The sequence below is a fragment of the Ornithorhynchus anatinus genome, chromosome 3 (genome assembly GCF_004115215.2).
Source record: "Ornithorhynchus anatinus isolate Pmale09 chromosome 3, mOrnAna1.pri.v4, whole genome shotgun sequence".
NCBI lineage: Eukaryota > Metazoa > Chordata > Mammalia > Monotremata > Ornithorhynchidae > Ornithorhynchus > Ornithorhynchus anatinus.
Genome location: NC_041730.1, coordinates 124,924,445 through 124,944,010, shown reverse-complemented (window position 1 = coordinate 124,944,010; position 19,566 = coordinate 124,924,445). Strand labels below are relative to the sequence as shown.

General features: G+C 46.3%; 1 protein-coding gene across 2 annotated transcripts in view; it reads right to left on the bottom strand.

The window, feature by feature from the left end:
* Positions 1-19,566, bottom strand: part of ARHGAP19 (Rho GTPase activating protein 19) — a 47,025-nt gene that overhangs the window by 2,339 nt on the left and 25,120 nt on the right. The window contains exons 3-11 of one of the 2 annotated variants that reach the window (XM_029060876.2): positions 19,145-19,225; positions 18,549-18,758; positions 16,650-16,876; positions 15,959-16,045; positions 13,522-13,587; positions 9,760-9,951; positions 4,590-4,688; positions 2,871-2,981; positions 1,719-1,797 (exon numbers count right to left, since the gene is read on the bottom strand). In XM_029060876.2, the coding sequence (XP_028916709.1) occupies positions 1,719-1,797; positions 2,871-2,981; positions 4,590-4,688; positions 9,760-9,951; positions 13,522-13,587; positions 15,959-16,045; positions 16,650-16,876; positions 18,549-18,758; positions 19,145-19,225 (1,152 nt within the window). Of the gene's footprint in view, positions 1-1,707; positions 1,798-2,870; positions 2,982-4,589; positions 4,689-9,759; positions 9,952-13,521; positions 13,588-15,958; positions 16,046-16,649; positions 16,877-18,548; positions 18,759-19,144; positions 19,226-19,566 lie in introns of those variants that run through there. The other variant, XM_029060877.2, reaches the window with a different exon arrangement.

Sequence of the window (19,566 nt, the reverse complement as noted above, 5' to 3'; positions counted from 1 at the left end):
TAAGCACTGGGGTAGATATAAGATAATCAGGCTGGACACAGTCCATGTCCCATATGGGGCTCACAATCTTAATCCCCATTTTACAGAAGAGGTCACTGAGGCCCAGAGAAGTGAAGTGACTTCCCCAAGGTCACGAAGCAGACAAGTGGCAGAGGCGAGGTGAAAACCCAGTCCTTCTGACCTGGGCTTTATTCACTAGGCCCCTCTGCTTCTCTAACTGTTTTGGACCATGTCTAGCCTGATTAACTGATTGACCGCATGATTTAGAACAGTGCTTGACACATAGTAAGCACTTAACAAATGTCATACTGGTAATACTACTATTTCTATGATAATATAATAATAATAATAAAAACAACAACAATAGGAAGAGGAGGGGAAGATACATTCACTAGAATTTGGGTGCTGGGTGTCTCAACGGTAACTGTGTTCAGGTCTCGAGGACAAGATGAGGGCTTCTAATAATAATAATAATTTTGGTACTTGTTAAGCGCTTACTCTGTGCCAAGCACTGTTCTAAGCGCTGGGGGAGATACAAGGTTATTAGGCTGTCCCAGGTGGGGCTCACAATCTTAATCCCCATTTTCCAGATGAGGTAACTGAGTCCCAGAGAAGTTAAGTGACTTGCCCACAGTTACACAGCTGACAAGTGACTGAGCCGGGATTAGAACCCATGACCTCTGACTTCCAAGCCCGGGCTCTTTCCATTAAGCCACTCTGCTTCTCTAAAGCTTCTTCTTTAAAGCTCGGCCCCATTGTCACAGGCAAATCTGCTCTGGCAAAATTTCCAAAGGCTAAAAGACACCCCTAACCTGCAGCCATCCTCAACTTTTACACATTGGGGAGCCTATCGTGGTCGGGTTTGGCTTGTTATCTTGCCCCTAGCAGCCTCGTTGAAATTCTGCCCGATGCAAACTCTAATCTCCTTGGCCAACCCCTGTAATAATAATAATAATGTTGGTATTTGTTAAGCGCTATGTGCAGAGCACTGTTCTAAGCGCTGGGGGAGATCCAGGGTAATCAGGTCATTCCACGTGAGGCTCACAGTTAATCCCCATTTTACAGATGAGGTAACTGAGGCACAGAGAAGTTAAGTGACTTGCCCACAGTCACACAGCTGACAAGTGGCAGAGCTGGGAGTTGAACCCATGACCTTTGACTCCGCAGCCCAGGCTCTGAACACCTGCTGGCTGCAGTTTCTGTTGTGAGCCTAGAGTGACCCGCTCACCCTAAGAGTGACTTATAACAGCCTTCTCAGAAAATGCCTTTTCTTGTCATAGGAATGCAACCAGTTGGAAAAAGGAGAAAAAAAGGGCTCTCGGGATTCCACCTGGAGAGTTTCGGGACTCTACTAATCTCAGCTATGGGAGGGAGAGTCAAGCAGAGGCCTATATATTCCATTGCTAGTTTGGCTAGTGGCTAGCGGGTGGAAGGGAATCTGCTACAAGTCAAAACTCATCTGTGCTGGGCAGCAGCAGTACAGAAGAGTCAAGGGTGGAGATTCAAGTTTACTGTGCGGAAGAAGGCAACGGTAAACACCTTCCGTGTTTTGACTAAGAAAACTCTAAGCATATACTACTGTACATGTAGTACAATATACTACTACAGAGGGAGATGGGGTGTTCTGGGAGAGATGTGTCCATGGAGTCGCTATGGGTCGGAGATGACCCGACAGCATAAGACAAGAGAGAATAAAGGATAAGCGAACTATACCATACCTCTTCGCCCCTCTTTCTTTTCCACAGATGATTGCAATCTTGATTGAGTCACTTTCACTGCTGAGGATCCAGACGACGCCTGTTAGAAAACATTTGGATGGTCATCCTGTACTCTAACTGAATGAACTGATAGTTTTTTTAGATGGAATTTGTTAAGCACTTACTATGTGCCAGGCACTGTACTAACTGCTGGAGTAGATATAAGATAATTAGGTTGGACACTGTCCATATTCCACATGGGGTTCACAGTCTTAAACCCCACTTTAGAGACCAGGTAAGAGGCACAGGAGTCAAGTAACTTGCCCAAGGTCAAACAGTAGACAAGTGGCAGTGCCAGGAATAGAACCCAGCTCCCCCTACTCTCAGGCCCATGTTTCTTCTGCTAAACCATTCTACTTCTGATTCGAGTTCATTTTGATTTAATCTTACAAAATCAAGCAAGCAAGCCACTGTATTTATTGAACACTTACTGTATGCAGGGCACCATACTGAGCACTTGGAAGATAATATTACTGACTTGATAAACAGATTCAATAATGACAGCATAAACTTAGATCTGAAGCAGGTGTCTTTGCTGAAAATTAAGTGCTGTATTTACATATGTATCTAAAAATCTGGGATCTATTTATATAAAAATAATAATGGTAATAATGGCATTTGTTATGCCTTTACTATGTGCCAAGTACTGTACTAAGCACTGGGGTGGATACAAGCCAATGGGGTTGGATACGGTCCCTGTCCCACATGGAGTTTAGTCTTAATCCCCATTTTACAGATGAGGTAACTGAGGGACAGAGAAGTGAAGGGACTTGCCCAAGGTCACAGAGTCGATACATGGCAGAGCTGGGATTAGAACCCAGGTCTTTCTGACTTCCAGACCCGTGCTCTATCCACTAGGCCATGCTGGTTACATGAGTGCATATTAAATTGGTTGCTTTTAATCATATTTAAAATGCATTTATATTATTTGGTCAATTTGGGGGAATTTGGGAATGCCTTAATGTATTTTACATTTTTCCTACGGGAAACCTATTGTCTCCCTAAACACTATTTTCATGGAACCAATGAGAAGAGGATGAGTATATACACAAACATGTGCACACATGCACACATACACATACACACGTACACACACACAGAGCAGCATCTTACCAAGTTCACATTTTCTTTGCTCGCTCTATTCCTTTGATTGACTGTTGGAGACTCTGGACTGGAGCAACTGCTTTTCTTCTCCAACGTCATCTGATTTCCCAGCACCTTCCGCTGATTGAGAAAGAGAAGCAGAGAAGCAGCATGGCTCAGTGGAAAGAGTACAGGCTTGGGAGTCAAAGGTCATGGGTTCGAATCCCGGCTCTGCCAATTGGCAGCTGTGTGACTGTGGGCAAGTCACTTCACTGGGCCTCAGTTACCTCATCTGTAAAATGGGGATGAAGACTATGAGCCTCACATGGGACAACCAGATTACCCTGTTACCTACCCCAGCACTTAGAACAGTGCTCTGCACATAGTAAGTGCTTAACGAATACCAACATTATTATTATTAAAGAGAAAAAGCTAAGTTTACCAACTCCTCTATTATTGCAGGTGTGATGCCATTTTATAATTATCTTGTCTTATGCCATCGAGTCGTTTCCGACCCTTAGCGACAGCACGGACATATCTCTCCCAGGACATCCCGCTCTCCATCTGCAATCATTCCGGTAGTATGTCCGTAGAGTTTTCTTGGTTAAAAACATGGAAGCGGTTTACCATTGCCTTCTTCCGTGCAGTAAACTTGAGTTTCCGCTCTCGACTCTCTTCCATGCCACCGCTGCCCAGCACGTGAATTCTGACTTGTAGCAGATGGCCTTCCACTCAGTAGCCGCTGCCCAAGCTACGAATGGAATGGACAGGCCTCTGCTTGACTCTCCCTCCCGTAGTTGAGACTGTTAGAGGACTGGAAACTCTTCAAGTACGACCCTGAGAGGGGTTATAATTATCAGCAGATGGAGGTGGGGCCTTCTGGGAGAGATGCGTCCATGGAGTCACTATGGGTCGGAAATGACTCGACAGCATAAGACAAGACAGGATTTGTTATGCGCTTGCTGTGGGCCGGGCACTGTACTAAACGCTGGGGTGGATACAAGGAAATCAGGATGGACACAGTCCCTGTCCCATGTGGGGCTCACAGTCTCAATCCCCATTTTACAGATGAAGTAACTGGGGCACAGAGAAGTGAAGTGACTTGTTCAAGGCCACACAGCAGACAAGAGTCAGAGCCGGAATTAGAACCCATGACTTTCTGACTCCCAGGCCCGTGCTCTATCCACTATGCCGTGCTGTATTTGTTGAATGCTTACTATGTGCCGAGCTCTGTACCGAGAGTTCGGTGGATACGAGATAATCAGGCCAGACACAGTCCCTGTCCCGCATGGGAACCATCTTGAAAGGGAGGGAGAAGAAGTATTGAACCCCCATTTTACAGATGAGGAAACTGAGGCACAGAAAATTCCAGACACTTGCTCAACGTCATGCAGCTAGCAAGTGGAAGAGCCGGGATTAGAATCCAGGTCTTCTGACTCCCAGGCCTGTGTGTTTTTTCCACTAGGCACTCTTTCTTGGGAAGAATTCCCCTTTTTAGACCTTTCCTTCTGCATAAAAGCCCCTTACTTTTACGAGATGCCTCTCTCCTACTACCTCACAGCCATGAATGCCTCAAAGTTACTTGAAGAGAACAGAAACCTTTTCCGTGCCTCACCCCAGGACCCTACAAAATACACAAGAACACGGGAAATAGATCCAGCCGGATCAAAGGAAGAGGCAGCTTTAGCTCAAAACCCTCTCTACTAACGCCGAAAAAAAGTTATAGATGTGTGTGAATCCTGAAAATACCTTAATCAGTCCACTGAAAGAGCGGGAGCGGGCTCGCTTCTGAACCTGAGGAGTAGAGGCTTCAGCCAGGGGGGTTTGAGCTGTGGTGTGTTTATTAAACTAGGGAGAAAAAAAATGAACAGAACATTAGCTAACTTATTCCATAATGACTTTCCCACCCACAGAGAGCATCACTTCTCACCATCCAGGTGCAAAGAATCCAGAACAGGTCCAGATGTGAGTGGGTGTGCATATACTGACAGTTCGGTCGGGAGACAGATGAACAAATATGTGCTATCAAAAGCAGTCACTGGCCAAAAGGTCATTTTAGCTTCTCTTCTATAGGACTTAACTGGTACCATACACCACTAAACAGCATTAAAACAGTTTCCACAGTTTTTCGTTTTGGGGTTGTTTTTTGTTTTTAGGACATTTAAGTGCTTACTATGAGCCAGGCACTGTTCTAAGCACTGGGGTAGACAGAGATTGGACACAGTCAATGTCCAACATGGGGCTCATAGTCTTAGTCCCCATTTTCCAGCTGAGATAACTGAGGCCCAGACAAGTGAAGTGACTTCCCCAAGGTCACACAGGAGATAAGTAAGACAAGTGGCAGAGGGGGGATTAGAATCCAGGTCCTTCTAACTCCCGGCCTGTGCTCTATCCACTAGGCCACACTGCTTCTCTGGTAGGGTCTGGGCCACAAATGGCTAGCTTTAAGGGAGCTAGAATTCTATTTATTTGTTTGCATTAATGTCTGTCTCCCCCTCTAGACTGTGAGCTCATTGTGGTCAGGGAATTTGTCTGTTTGCTGTTGTATTGAACTCTCCCAAGTGCTTAGTACAAGGCTTTGCAAACAGTAAGCCCTTAATAAATACGACTGAGTGAATGAATGAATGGAGTTCAGACCTTGAGTTAAGTCAGATCACCCTAATTCCCTAACAAGGAAGTAATGAATATACAGAGGAGTCTGCAGAGAGAACTGAGCTCAACATATCTCTCTTCTGGGACCTAGTTTTTGAATGTAGATATACTCATAATTATTATGATGATTATTATCACTATTATATTTATTAAGCACTTATGTGCCAAACACAGTTCTAAGCACTGGGATAAATACAAGGTAATCAAGCTGTCCCACATGGGGCTCCTAGTCTTAATCCCCATTTTACAGATGAGGTAACAGACACAGAGAAGTTAAGTGACTTGCCCATGGTCACGCAGCAGACAAGTGGAGGAGCCGGGATTAGAACCCACGTCCTCTAACTCCCAAGAGCATGCTCTTGCCACTAGGCCATGCTGCTTCCAATAATAATTATGGTATTTGTTACTGCATGTCAGGCACTGAACTAAGCACTGGGGTGGATATAAGCAAGTCCTTGTCCCACATAGGGCTCACAATCTTAATCGCCATTTTACAGAGGAGGTACCTAAAGCCCAGAGAAGTGTGCCCAAGGCCACACAGCAGATAAATGGCAGAGCTGGGATTAGAACCCATGATCTTCTGACTCCCAGGCTCGGGCTCTATCCATTATGACATGCTAGTAAGTTCGTTCACTGAGATATACGCTCAATGACTTAAGGGGATGGACTTCAGGAAGAGATTATGTAATGGAAATGCTCATTGCCCTATTTCCATTAGGCAGCTCTGCTGACCGGCTGACCAATTCTGGAGAAGTAATAGAGGGCTGAGAAGTGACGTCTCTCTGTAGCCGGCTAGAAGCCCAACAGTAAGGAAACACTGCAAATCGTGGCCTAGGGAAGCAGCGTTGCCTAGTGGAGAGAGCCCAGGCCTGAGAGACAGAAGGACCTGAGTCCTAATCCCGGCTCCGCCACTTGACTGCTGTGTGATCTTTGGCAAATCATTTTACTTCCTGTGTCTTAGTTTTACCCCATATGTAAAATGGGGATTAAATCCTATTCCTTACTTAGACTGTCACCCCCACGTGGGATAGGACTGTGTCCACCCGATTCACTTGTACCTACCCCAGCGCTTAGAACAGTGCTTGGTACACAGTAAGTGCTTAACAAGTGCCATAATTATTATTAGTAGTAGTAATAATAATAGTAATGATATTTGTTAAGCACTTACTATGTACCAGGCACTGTTCTAAGTGCTGGGGTAGATAGAAGATAATCGGGTTGGACACAGTCCTTGTCCCACATAGTGCTCACAGTCTTAATCCCCATTTAACCGATGAGGGAACTGAGGCACATAGAAGTTACGTGACTTGCCCAAGGTCACAAAGGCATACCTCCTCCAAGGGACCTTCCCAGATTAAGCCACATTTTTCCTCAGCTCCCCCTCCCTTCCAGGTCACCATGTCTCGCTCCCTTTGCACTACCCCCCTTCCCGCCCCACAATCCTTATGTATATATACATATACCTATAATTCTATTTTTTATATTGCTGCAGCGTGGCTCAGTGGAAAGAGCACAGGCTTGGGAGCCAGAGGTTATGGGTTCGACTTCCAGCTCTGCCAGTTGTCAGCTGTGTGACTGTGGGCAAGTCACTTCACTTCTCTATGCCTCAGTTACCTCATCTGTAAAATGAGGATTAAGACTGTGAGCCTCAAGTGGGATCACCTGATCACCCTGTATCTCCCCCAGCGCTTAGGACAGTGCTCTGCACATAGTAAGCGCTTAACAAATACCAACATTATTATTACTTGTATTGATCTTTGAGAAGAGACTGTCTCTCTTTATTGCTGTACTGTACTTTCTAAGCACTTAGTACAATAAATACGATTGAATGAATAAATGAATGAACGAGGTGGCAGAGCCAAGATGAGAACCCATGTCCTCTGACTCCCAGGCTCCTGCTCTATCCACTGGGCCAAGCTGGTTCTCCTTATAATTGTTTTTATTTTTATTTTAATAGAGTCTCTAAATCCAGGTCTCAAATTGAAAAGACACTCCCACCCAACAGAGAGCAGCAAGCAAGGAGAAAGGCTTGGTGGGCGGGGGGGGCGGGGGCCTATACCCCAATCCACCAGTGCTGTTGCTGACAGGGGGGACACCACACCCTCTCTTCGGTTGTGTGGGAACGTTGATAGGGCTCAATTTTATTCCTCCCCACAACTGTCCGTACCCAACATTTGGCAGCCATCCTCTCTCCTGCTGCCGGGCATCAAACCTCAGTTTAACTAACTTCAGAAGCAAACGAGCGAGCGCGAGGTTGCAATAGGATTGCTTTTAATGTGGCTATTTTTGGCTTTTAGGTTTTGGGTCAGCTGCTGATGACTCACTGGGGTGATAAAAGTGGAAAAATGGAAAACAGAAAGTCCAATTGGGAGATCTGAGGCAGGGAGGGCATGTTTACAACCCCACATTAGCAAGGTCACAACCTTGGAGTTAGAATTACACTCAACTGCTTCCCTAAAAGGGCCAGAGAAAGACCACTGAGGAAGGAAGCCGAGATGCTGTGCTTAACAGCAGTAAATTGCATTAGTAGCAGTAAGCAGAGAAGCGCATGGCCTACAGGAGAGTGCCTGGGCCTGGGAGTTGAAGGACCTGGGTTCTGATCCTGGTTCTGCCACTTGTCTGCTGTGTGACCATGGGCAAGTCATTTCACATCTCTGGGCTCCAGTGACCTCATCTGTGAAATGGGGATAATAATAATAATAATGATGATGGTATTATTAAGCACTTACTATGTGCCAGGCACTGTACTACATGCTGGATTAAGACTGTGAGTCCCATGTGGAACAGGGACTGTGTCCAACCCGATTAGCTTGTATCTACCTTAGCGCTTAATACAGTGCCTGGCACATTATAAAGTCCTTAACAAATACCATTAAAAATAAAAAATTCCATTCTACATATACTGCCTGGGGGCCAGACAGTTGTGGCTACAGCAACAACTAATCCCTGCTCTGTCACTTGTCTGTGTGACCTTGGACAAGTAACTTCACTTCTCTGTGCCTCAGTTCCCTCATCTGTAAAATGGGGATTAAGACTGTGAGCCCCAAATTGGCCAGGGACTGTGCCCAATCTGATTTGCTTGTATCCACCCCAGAGCTTTATACCATCCCTAGCACACAATAAGCACTGAACAAATACCACAGTCATTACAATTATTACAGAAAAAAGCCAAGGGGAGGTCACCGAAGTCTACTGAAGCGAGTAAGCAGGCTGCAGGCTTCTGGAAGAAGCGGGAATTATTGGTGGAGTTCTCAGTCTGAGTCTAGGACAAGAGAAAGGAGGATCCAGCAATTCAAGGAGCCATGAACTCTGAGTCAAGCCAATGGAAGGGTTCGGGAGGAAGAGGCCCGCATATGTGTACCTGTATTCGTTTAGAGTTTAGGTTCACTTTTCAAAAGTAGTGGTTATTTTTGGTCCTGGAGGAATGGGCTGGTTGGCACTGCGCCACTGGAGATGTGGAAACGGCACCTGCCATCTTGGGATGTCCATTAATAGAACCGGGCCTGCCCGGGAATCATAGGAGAAAAATAACCATCATCTCCCTCAGCGACTTACATCAAGTAATCCAAAACACAATCAACTGTTTGGGAAGGGACTACAGACTCTCAGAATTGCTCCTAGGCATAGGTGGTCCGGATCTGTCTTAATAGAAAGATGGCATCTCCAGCTACCCTTGTGTCTTCATATCAAAATGAGGTCTTTGCATTCAGGACTGACCCAGAGAAAAGAACAGCTTCTACTGACCAATAAATCACCAACACCAACTTCCAAGGCATGTGATGTTCATGGGAAGATAATGTGCCAGCTCGCAATTTGACTCCCAAATTTACCACAGCAGGATCTCAGTTACCCTACCTCAAGGAAACCAAAGTGACCTGGTCATTTTATGGACCGTGAATGTCAAGGAGAAACCCTACTTCGTCACCCCACAACTCTGACCTTGTGTGATGGAGAAAAGGTTCAACGGGGACCGGGCCATTGACTTTTTCCCCATCGCACCCAATAGGAGGGATGGGAACTAATGCCAAGGCCCAAACCCTGGATAGGTTTGTTAACGGCTGCTCCAGTCAAGCTGACAGAGGCAGCCCATGGCACCAGTAAGCAGGAAGTTCTCTCCCACCTGCACTACTTCACGTGAGCCAGAGTTGCAGAGGGCAGATGTGTAAGGTACGGGATCCTGGGAAACCAAAACTCCACCACTCGTGAGGACACAACCCCGGTAAGCAACTCCCTCCCAAAGCGCTTCCTTTCCCCGCCTCAGAGGCACCTGTCGGATGAGTTTCTTCTTCTTGGCTGAGTCGGGCATGTTGTGCACGTGACGGAACAGCTCCTTTAGCGCGTCTTCTGTGCGTTGCTGGGTCTCCTCCTGATGGGAGCAAGAGTCCACCCGATTCCGTTTCTGAGTCCTCAGAAGCTGGAATTCCTTGGGCGCACCTGCGGCTGGCAAGTCGAGATCATCCTGGAGACAGTTTAGAGGAACGGTGGATTAACACCCCCGCCGGCTTCTATCTGTCAGGTCGGCTTCAAAGCTGAAGCTCAAGGCCTCGAGAAATTGAAACTCAGTCGTGGACTCTGAAGTTCTAGAATGGAACCTTCCAGGACTTCTCTCTGCTTGGGGAAAGACATTCCTCTAGCCCAGCATTGACTACAGCCAGAGGAATCTAATTCACGACAGATCGAGTCCATGAAAATAGAAGAGGGTAGAACAGGTCTCTTCAACAAAACCAGAAACCGGTTTTAACTATTCAGGATGGCTCAACTCGCCCCACAGTTTGTTGTCTAAATAGTAAGGATAAGGTGATATGTATTGTTAAACCGCAACAAGGAACCAGAGTTGGATTCTGAACTCCAATGCGATTAGGGAAGCAGCACAGCTCAGTGGAAAGAGCACGGGCTTGGGAGTCAGAGGTTCAAATCCCAGCTCTGCCACTTGTCAGCTGTGTGACTGTGGGCAAGTCACTTAGCTTCTCAGGGTCTCAGTTACCTCATCTGTAAAATGGGGATTAAGATTGTGAGCCCCACGTGGGGCAACCTGATTACCCTGTATCTACCCCAGCGCTTAGAACAGTGCTCTGCACATAGTAAGCGCTTAACAAATACCAACATTATTATTATTATTTGTTCAGTGAAGGAGAAAGTCTCCCCCTTCACTTCACTTCCCTACTGGGGCCATGATCTCCCAGGGAATCATTGGTCCCAGAAGTTCAGTTCAACAGAAGCAGAGCAGTGTGGCTGCAGAGCAGGGATCTAATCCCAGCTCTGCTATTTGGGTGATCTTGCTGGGTGACCTTGAGCAAGTCACTTCACTTTCCTGGGCCTGCCTCAGTTCCCTCATCTGTAAAATGGGGATTAAGACCGTGAGTCCCACGTGGGACAGGGAATGTGTCCCATCTCATTTGCTTGTATGTATCCCCGGGCTTAGTACAGTGCCTGGCACATAGAAAGCGCTTAATAAATACTCTAAAAAAAAAAAGTGTTAGTAAATGAGCTGAAATTAATTTTCCTTTCTCTAGAGCAGGTGCTCCCTGACACGTCAGAACCTCTGGCACCCCAGTTTGCCACCTTCATTCCTCCCAAACTAAGCTTTAAAGTGTACTTCGCTTTTAGTGGTTCTGCCTTGCTCACACCGTTTCCCCGGCTTGGAACTCCCTCCCCAAATCAGAGGAGCCCCAGCCCTCCCCATATTCAAAGCCTTCCCTCTAGACTATAAGCTCACTGTGGGCAGGGAATGTATCTACCAACTCTGTTATACTGCTATACTGTACTCTCCCAAATGCTTGGTACAGTGCTTGGCACACAGTAAGAACTCAATAAATACAATTGACTGATTCCCTAAAATTCCCCACCCTGCAACAACCATATCTTTGTCTAGCACTTATGTATCCACTCCTACGCATTCTCCGCACTTATGTACAAACGTTTATTCAACTGGACAATTAATTTTTACTTGAATTATTCCTTATGTATTTTGATTTCTGTCTTCCTGGACAGACTTTGAGTTCCTTGTGGACAGGGTCCCGCTAGACTGTGAGCTCGTTGTGGGCACGGACTGTCACCCTTTATTGCTGTATTGTACTTTCCCAAGAGCTTAATACAGTGCCCTGCACACAGTAAGTACTTAATAAATAGGATTGAATGAATGAAGGGTCTGAGTTACTTCTTTTCTTTTGTATTCTCCAGGTGCTTTCCACAATGCACTGCACCCTATCAGGGCTCAAAAGGCTATTACTATGTTACACTACTCTGATTGAATCAATCACAGTAGTTATTGGACAGCCTCTGGGTGCAGAGCACTGTACTATGCACTTGGTGAGCACCACAGAGGTCAAAAACCTGACTCCTATTCTCCAGGAACTGAAAATCCAACGAGACAGCCACAAAATCATTTACAGAGAGAAGGAAGAAGAGAATGGAAAGATGACTAGGTGAAAAAAGGTGCTTAAATAGCCAAGTATATAAATCAATGGTAATGGAAAAGGAACTCAAAAATGTGCAAATGCTAAGATGGTGCTTGAGCGCTGAAGGATTGGATGTGAGGAAAAGCAAAATTAATCACAGGGAAGGCTTCCTGCAGGAGGTGGGATTTCAGGAAGGCTTTAAAGATGGGGGACCTTTGGTCTGGTGAATCTAAAGCAGAAGAGAGTTGCGGGCAGGGAGTAGGGCATAAGCAAGGGGTTGGCAGGGGGAAGAGTTAAAAAATGAAGCCAAAAAAGGGAAGTTAGCTTGGGAGAGATAAATAATGGGAGCTGGAATGTAGTGGGGGTACAGCTAGTGGAGTGCCTGAAGGCCAAGAGTCCGTAATTCCTCCTTGATGAGAAAGGAATGGGTTAAGGGTTGCTGGTGTTTGAGGAATGCAAGAAATGGGCATAACGATGATTTAGGGAAACGCAGCAGAATGGGGCAGGGATTGGAGAGGGAAGAGGCTGGAGACGGCCATCAGTGAGGTCTTGGACATCACTGCCTTTCCTCCATAAAAGTCTGATTCCCTTTCCTTAAACATTTAAGCTCAAGGCAGGCTACTTACACGGAGAGCTGAATTCTATGGTCACTCCGAAAATAAAAGATGATTTGTCTGCCGAGAAGCAACAGGGCCAACCTGACTAGCCGTTACCAGACCGGGGGTGTCTTTTTTGAACAGGAGAACAAGAGGCAGAGCTGCAAAACTAGCCCTGTGGTCACTTGCCGCCTGCACCCAACACCGCCACACTTCTTTACTACTGAAACTAGGAGATGGACTTCCTCAGTAAATAATCTTATAAGGGTCAGAGTCTGAGTGTCCGTGCTATAAGAGTTCCTTTTGGTTGAGTGGCTGTCTCATTCACCATTCACCTGCTATTTTTTAGGCGATTCTTGACAGAGATGACCAAAGGTGCTTGACACTGATCGATCCTCACACAGAACACAACAAGCAACAACAAAAAATGAAGGCTCAACATTTTTCGCTGGCTGCAGAAACCTACACAATGAGGACTGTGTGTGCGCATGCATGTGTGTGTTCACATGCACGTTATTTCAACACCATACAACTACCTTCTTCTCAGCTGTGCTTCCTGATTCCCACCGGGTCTGGCTGATTCTGAACCGGAGCAATGAGAAGCAGCGTGGCCTAGTAAAAAGAGCCCGGGCTTGGGAGTCAGAGGATATGGATTCTAATCCCAGCTCTGCCACTTATCTGCTGTGTGACCTTGGGCACTTCTCTGTACCTCAGTTACCTCATCTGTAAAATGAAGATTAAAAGTGTGAGCCCCACGTGGGACACCCTGATTACCCTGTATCTATACAGCGATTAGAACCGTGCTTAGCACATAGTAAGTGCTTAACAAATACCATCATTATTATTATTATTACCAAATAAAAGAGTAACTTTAAACTGCTCATCTCACCTAGGATTAAAGGGGTTTTGTGGAGAAGAGGTGGGGTGGGGGGAGGACTAAGTTTATTTCATTTTCAGATTGCACCCTATTGGAAAACCTCTCCAGAGCTTGGCTGTAACACTTTCTCCTTGTTTGGACCAATTTTCCCTTCCTACCTTTGAAGCGTGTGTTCTGGAGCCCAGATAGTGCAACCTGGCACATTCCCGAACATAAGCAGGAGCCTAAATGGAGCACAGGAGAGAGATGGGACCCAATGGTTAGGATGGCTGAAGTCAAACAAAGGACAGGCTAACTTCTTCTAGGCCGACTCTGGGACACCCAAAATTCAGTCAAATGAGTCAGTCAGCTCTTCTGTTCAAGTTTACCACAGCAAATGAGCAACACTTCCAACCCCTCTTGAAAATGTAATCTGTACTACTTGATTACTTATTATCATTATTATTATTTGAAGATTCCAAAATACCATAAAGCTATTGGCCTGATTGGTTAATAATGAGCCTATTTTGTGTATGTGTGTTATGTTTTAATAGTCCATCACTCCTGATGGTTCTATTTCCAATCCCTTCTTCCCACTTAAACTTTTAAATTGTGGGTCCCACAAGGGACAGGAACTGTATCTAAATGTGTCCAACTTGACAAATTTGTATCTACCCCAGCGCTTAGAACAGTGCCTGGCACATAGTAAGTATTTAACAAATACTACTACTCTGATATTAGAGTCATACTAATATAGAGTCAGTTCTTGGCCCTCTTCTGTTCTCCATTTACACTCACTCCCTTGGTGAACTCATTCGCTCTCACGGCTTTGACTACCATCTCTACGCAGATGACATGCAGATCTACATCTCCGCCCCTGTCCTCTCCCCCTCCCTTCGGGCTCGCATCTCCTCCCGCCTCCGGGTCGTCTCCACCTGGATGTCGGCCCGCCACCTAAAACTCAACATGAGCAAGACTGAGCTCATCATCTTCCCTCCCAAACCCGGTCCTCTCCCAGACTTCCCTATCACCGTCGATGGCACGACCATCCTTCCCGTCTCTCGGGCCCGCGATCTCGGTGTCATCCTTGACTCGTCTCTCTCGTTCACCCCACACATCCTATCTGTTACCGAGACCTGCCGGTTTCACCTTTACAATATCGCCAAGATCCGCCCTTTCCTCTCCACCTGAACGGCTACCTTACTGCTACGGGTTCTCGTTATATCCCGGCTAGACTACTGGGTCAGCCTCCTCTCTGATCTCCCTTCCTCCTCTCTCGCCCCGCTCCGGTCTATTCTTCACTCCGCTGCCCGGCTCATCTTCCTGCAGAAATGATCTGGGCCTGTCACTCCCCTTCTTAAACACCTCCAGTGGTTGCCTATCGACCTCCGCTCCAAACAAAAACTCCTCACTCTAGGCTTCAAAGCTCTACGTCACCTTGCCCCTTCCTACCTCTCCTCCCTTCTCTCTTTCTACCGCCCATCCCGCACACTCCGCTCCTCTGCCGCCCACCTCCTCACCGTCCCTCGGTCTCGCCTATCCCGCCGTCGACCCATGGGCCACGTCCTCCCACGGTCCCGGAACGCTCTCCCTCCTCACCTCCGCCAAACCGATTCTCTTCCCCTCTTCAAAACCCTACTTAAAACTCACCTCCTCCAAGAGGCCTTCTCAGACTGAGCTCCCCTTCTCCCTCTACTCCCTCTACCACCCCCCCTTCACCTCTCCGCAGCTTAACCCTCTTTTCCCCCCATCTCCCTCTGCTCCTCCCCCCTCTCCCTTCCCATCCCCTCAGCACTGTACTCGTCCGCTCAACTGTATATATTTTCTTTACCCTATTTATTTTGTTAATGAATTGTACATCGCCTCGATTCTATTTTGTTGCCATCGGTTTTTACGAGATGTTCTTCCCCTTGACTCTATTTATTGCCATCGTTCTTGTCTGTCCGTCTCCCCCAATTAGACTGTAAGCCCGTCAAACGGCAGGGACCGTCTCTATCTGTTGCCGACTTGTTCATTCCAAGCGCTTAGTCCAGTGCTCTGCACATAGTAAGCGCTCAATAAATACTATTGAATGAATGAATGAATATTATCTTGGGCAAATCACTTCACTTCTCTGTGCCTCAGTTCCCCTGTCTGGAAAATGGGGATTAAGACTGTGAGCCCCTTGTGGGACAGGGACTCAGTTCCACCTGATTATCTTGTATCTACCCCAGCATTTAGAACAGTGCCTGACACATAGTAAGCGCTTACGAGACTAGTATTATTACTATTATTAATATTAATAATAATTTCCACCTATGTATCCTTTTCCCAGTACTTAGTACAATGCTCTGCACACAGTAAGTACTTAATATATATTACTGCCACTACTGAGTCTCACAAGGCCAAGTTACTCTCTCCCATCTTGGACCCGGGGGCATTTCTTCCCAGTCACGCCTTCGCTAGGGAACCAGTTAGTAACTGGTGCAGTAGGGTGAATCTCGGGTGGCGGGAAACACACAGATATTGCTACTTGTCTGCCCTTACTGTTTTAAATCTGGACACTCTAGGAAAAACATGCTCCATTACCACAAGTGAATTTTAATCCAGGAGACTGCACTGAAAGGATCCACCTACCTTGAAAAGTTTCTGGGAATGCTTGATCATAAAGGTCATCCCATTATTTAGCTTGGTAATATTCTCCTGCAGATCATTGGCAGTAACCTGTTTAAAGAAGGAAGAAGAATTCCAAAGCACAATCATAAGTACTACTGAGCAGGTGAGGAAACGGAAACATCTGAGATCAATAAGTGGAACCTAAAAGAAACATCTGCACTTCCTCCTCAGCAAAGATCCCCTCTTTCAGACTCCGTGGGGACACCAAGGGGACCAAGCCTATCGGGTTCCAGCTAAGACACGTGAGGTCCCAGAGAAACACAGCCAACACGTAGGGAGAGGTACAAATTACTTTACAGGCCAATCAGCCCGAGAATATCAGGGCTCAGGGACCTTAGACTCCACTGAGTTGAACAGGAAGAACTTTTCTCTAAACTAAGAAATGACTCAACAATCAGCAAAAGCAGATATAGGAAGAATGCGGGGGACCTAGATTAGATGTGCACGATACAACCAATGGCCTCGTTTTGCTTTTGAAACTGAATTTAGTATGTTTTAATCACGATTAGAAACGAGGCCCTAGCGACCTAAGGAAAAGCCAGTAAGGAAAGAAGTCCATTTGCCCAGTGTTGGCTCAACACACTGAAGAGATGACCTCGAGATTTCCTGGTGTCGGGGTGAGGGGACGCCAGTGGCCCGCGCTCTCACTTACGTTCTTTGGCCACAGGATGTGGGGAGCAAACATAAGGGCCAGATTGTGGGCGGACATCTTGTTCTTGTCTTGTTTCTTTGCTGTCTGATAGAGGAGGTCGAGCAGCAGCTTGAGCAGGTTACGGTTGGGTGGTGGGAGGATCAGGAAAAGTAGCTGCAGGGCCTCGATCTGGCGCTCTTTATCTGGGGTGCGGGTCTTGTTCCCCTTATCATCAAACTGCATCAAATCTTTAAGCCAAGAGGGGATTATTACAAAGGATGAAGGAAACCCCAGTTAGCAGAGTTCTTTCACAAATTATACTCACCAAAAATCCCATTTAAATAAGAATGATAATAATTGGGGTGCTCTTTAAGCACTTACTATGGGCAAAGCACTGTACTAAACACTAGGGTTGATTCAATATAAACAGATAGGACACAGTTCCCGTTCCACATGGGGCTCCCAGTCTAAGAGAGAGGGAGAACAGAAACAGCATTTTACAGACAAAGAAACTGAGGCATGGAGAAGCTCCTGTGCTCTGGAAGCAGGGTGGTCTAGTGGATAGAGCACAGGCCTAGAGTCAGAAGGACCTGGGTTCTAATCCCAGTTCTGCCACTTCTGCTGGGTGACCTTGGGCAAGTCATTTAACTTCTCTGCTTCAGTTACCTCATCTGGAAAGTGGGGAGTAAGACTGTGAGCTTCATGTGGGACATAGACTGTGCTCAACCTAATTTGTATCTACCCCAGCGCTTAGTACAGTGCCTGGCACAGAGTAAGCGCTTAACAAATACCATAAAAAAAAACCCCATCTCACCAATTTAGTCATGGGACACAATGGTATGGATTTTGTTTTCCTGTAAAGGCTGATAGGCACAAGTGTCTGTTAATTTTTAATTTGAACACCTCTGTTAATACCAGCTATTAAAGGTAAAGATTTATGTTTCCGTTTACTAAATCAATAATATTTACTGAGTACTGACTGTGCAGAGCATTGTAATGAGCACTTGGTAGACATGTTCCCTGCCCACATAGAGTTTAGAGTCTAGAGGGGGAGATAGACATTAAAATAAATTATGGATATGTGTAGGGAGGAGGACAAGAGGAATATCAAGGGCTTAAAAGGAGTGAGTTTGAGCATGTTCTTTCAACTACTAGTAATGTGTGGAATTATAGCATTTTAAAAGCGGGAAGGAATAGGAGGGAAGCAGTGTGGCCTAGTGGAAAGAGCATAGGCCCAGGAGTCAGAGGACCTCGGTTCTAATCCTGCCTCTGCCACTTTCCTGCTGTGATCTTGGGCAAGTCACTTCACTTCTCTGTGCCTCAAGTCCCTCATCTGCAAAATGGAGATCCAATACCTGTTCTCCCTCCTACTTACACCCATGTAGGACTTGTTTATTTTGTATATAACCCAGAGCTTAATAGAGTGCTTGACATACAAAGTGCCTAACAAATACCACAATTATTATTAGGAAGGTCAATTACCAGCCAACCTAATGGCATAAAGGTCTGGCAGTGTGAGAATTAATTTCCTCAATGCCACCTGACAAGAGCTGAAACTGTTTCTCAGAGGAGGTCTCCAAATATTCTCTTGGAACTTTCTGACCGATGGCTGAGTCCAAAGAGAATCAACCGGTTTCTCCCCACCTCCGCCAGGAGCCTGGCTCATAAGAATGCTGACAGAGATGGAAAGCTATCAGAGAATGCTATTTAATTACTCTGTGAGCACACAGAAACCCTGAAAAAAAAACCCTCACCAAAACAAAGGAAAAGCAGCTGAATCTTGAACCACTTTATTACGCTCATGATTGGAAGCAAAGTCCTCCCCTGATAACAGATGTACTAGTGTGGCTTATCAAACCTGAGGTGCTCTGAAGTTCCTAGCTCCTGCCCAAGAAGCAGAATCTGGTATCTCCTACTCACCGGCAATTTTCAGGTGGGCGTGAAAATGCTTGTGCGTCAGCAGGGGCTCTGGGAGCTCGCCCAGGAACATTTTCAGCAGGGTGGCCACGTCGTTTGAGTGAAACTCTCCCGATTCCAGATCGATGTCAGTCCCGCTGTTGAGAGCGTCCTTGAGGGCCTGCTGCCTGACACTGTTCCCTGGGACTCGAAACAGGCCTTCTACTCGCAAATCTGCTCAGGACGGAGGATGCCGGGGAGCAACAGGAGAGAAGAGCCAAAACAGAGATGGGGAAGAGTGGTACAGATAAGGCTCGGGCACTTGGCAAATCTTGGAGATGGTTTGCCCTCGGCCCAAGCCCCACAGGTCAGAATGCTCGCTCTAGGTCTCGTCCACCTCCGGGGCAGAAAACCACAACGGGCAAGCTCTTCTGTGAAATTAAAGAAATGCCTCTGGGGGCAGCTCCAAGCTCCGTGCAGATGGCTGTGGGCTGGAGCAAAATTCCCTGGCTGACTAGGAATTTGGCCCCTGTCGCTTTGTCACAGGACTGTGAACTGCTCCCAGAAAATTACCCACCCCGGAGACAGAAAGGTGGAAAAACTAGAGAAATAAGTCTTACTTTTGTGCAGATATTCGATTAGCTGGTAGATTTGCGCAATGCCTTCCTCCGTCAGTGGGGACCCAAACACTACTCCTTTATCTAAAAAATCATAAAACAAGGTAGTCATCACCTATTATTCACACTCAGTATAGCATCACTATCTTTCCACAGTAATTGTAATGGTATTTATTAAGCGTTTACTGTGTGTACAGAGCTTTGTACCGTGTGCTGGAAAAGAATACACAAGGAGAAATTAGATATGGTCCTACCCCTTGAGAGGGGCTCATAAAGCATCACATCATACTGTGATCACTATGATCAATCACCACATCAGAAGGATCTGGATTCTAATCCCGGCTCCACCACGTTTCTGCTATGTGACCTTGGGCAAGTTACTTTACGTCTCTGAGCCTCAATTACCTCATGTGTAAAATGGGGTT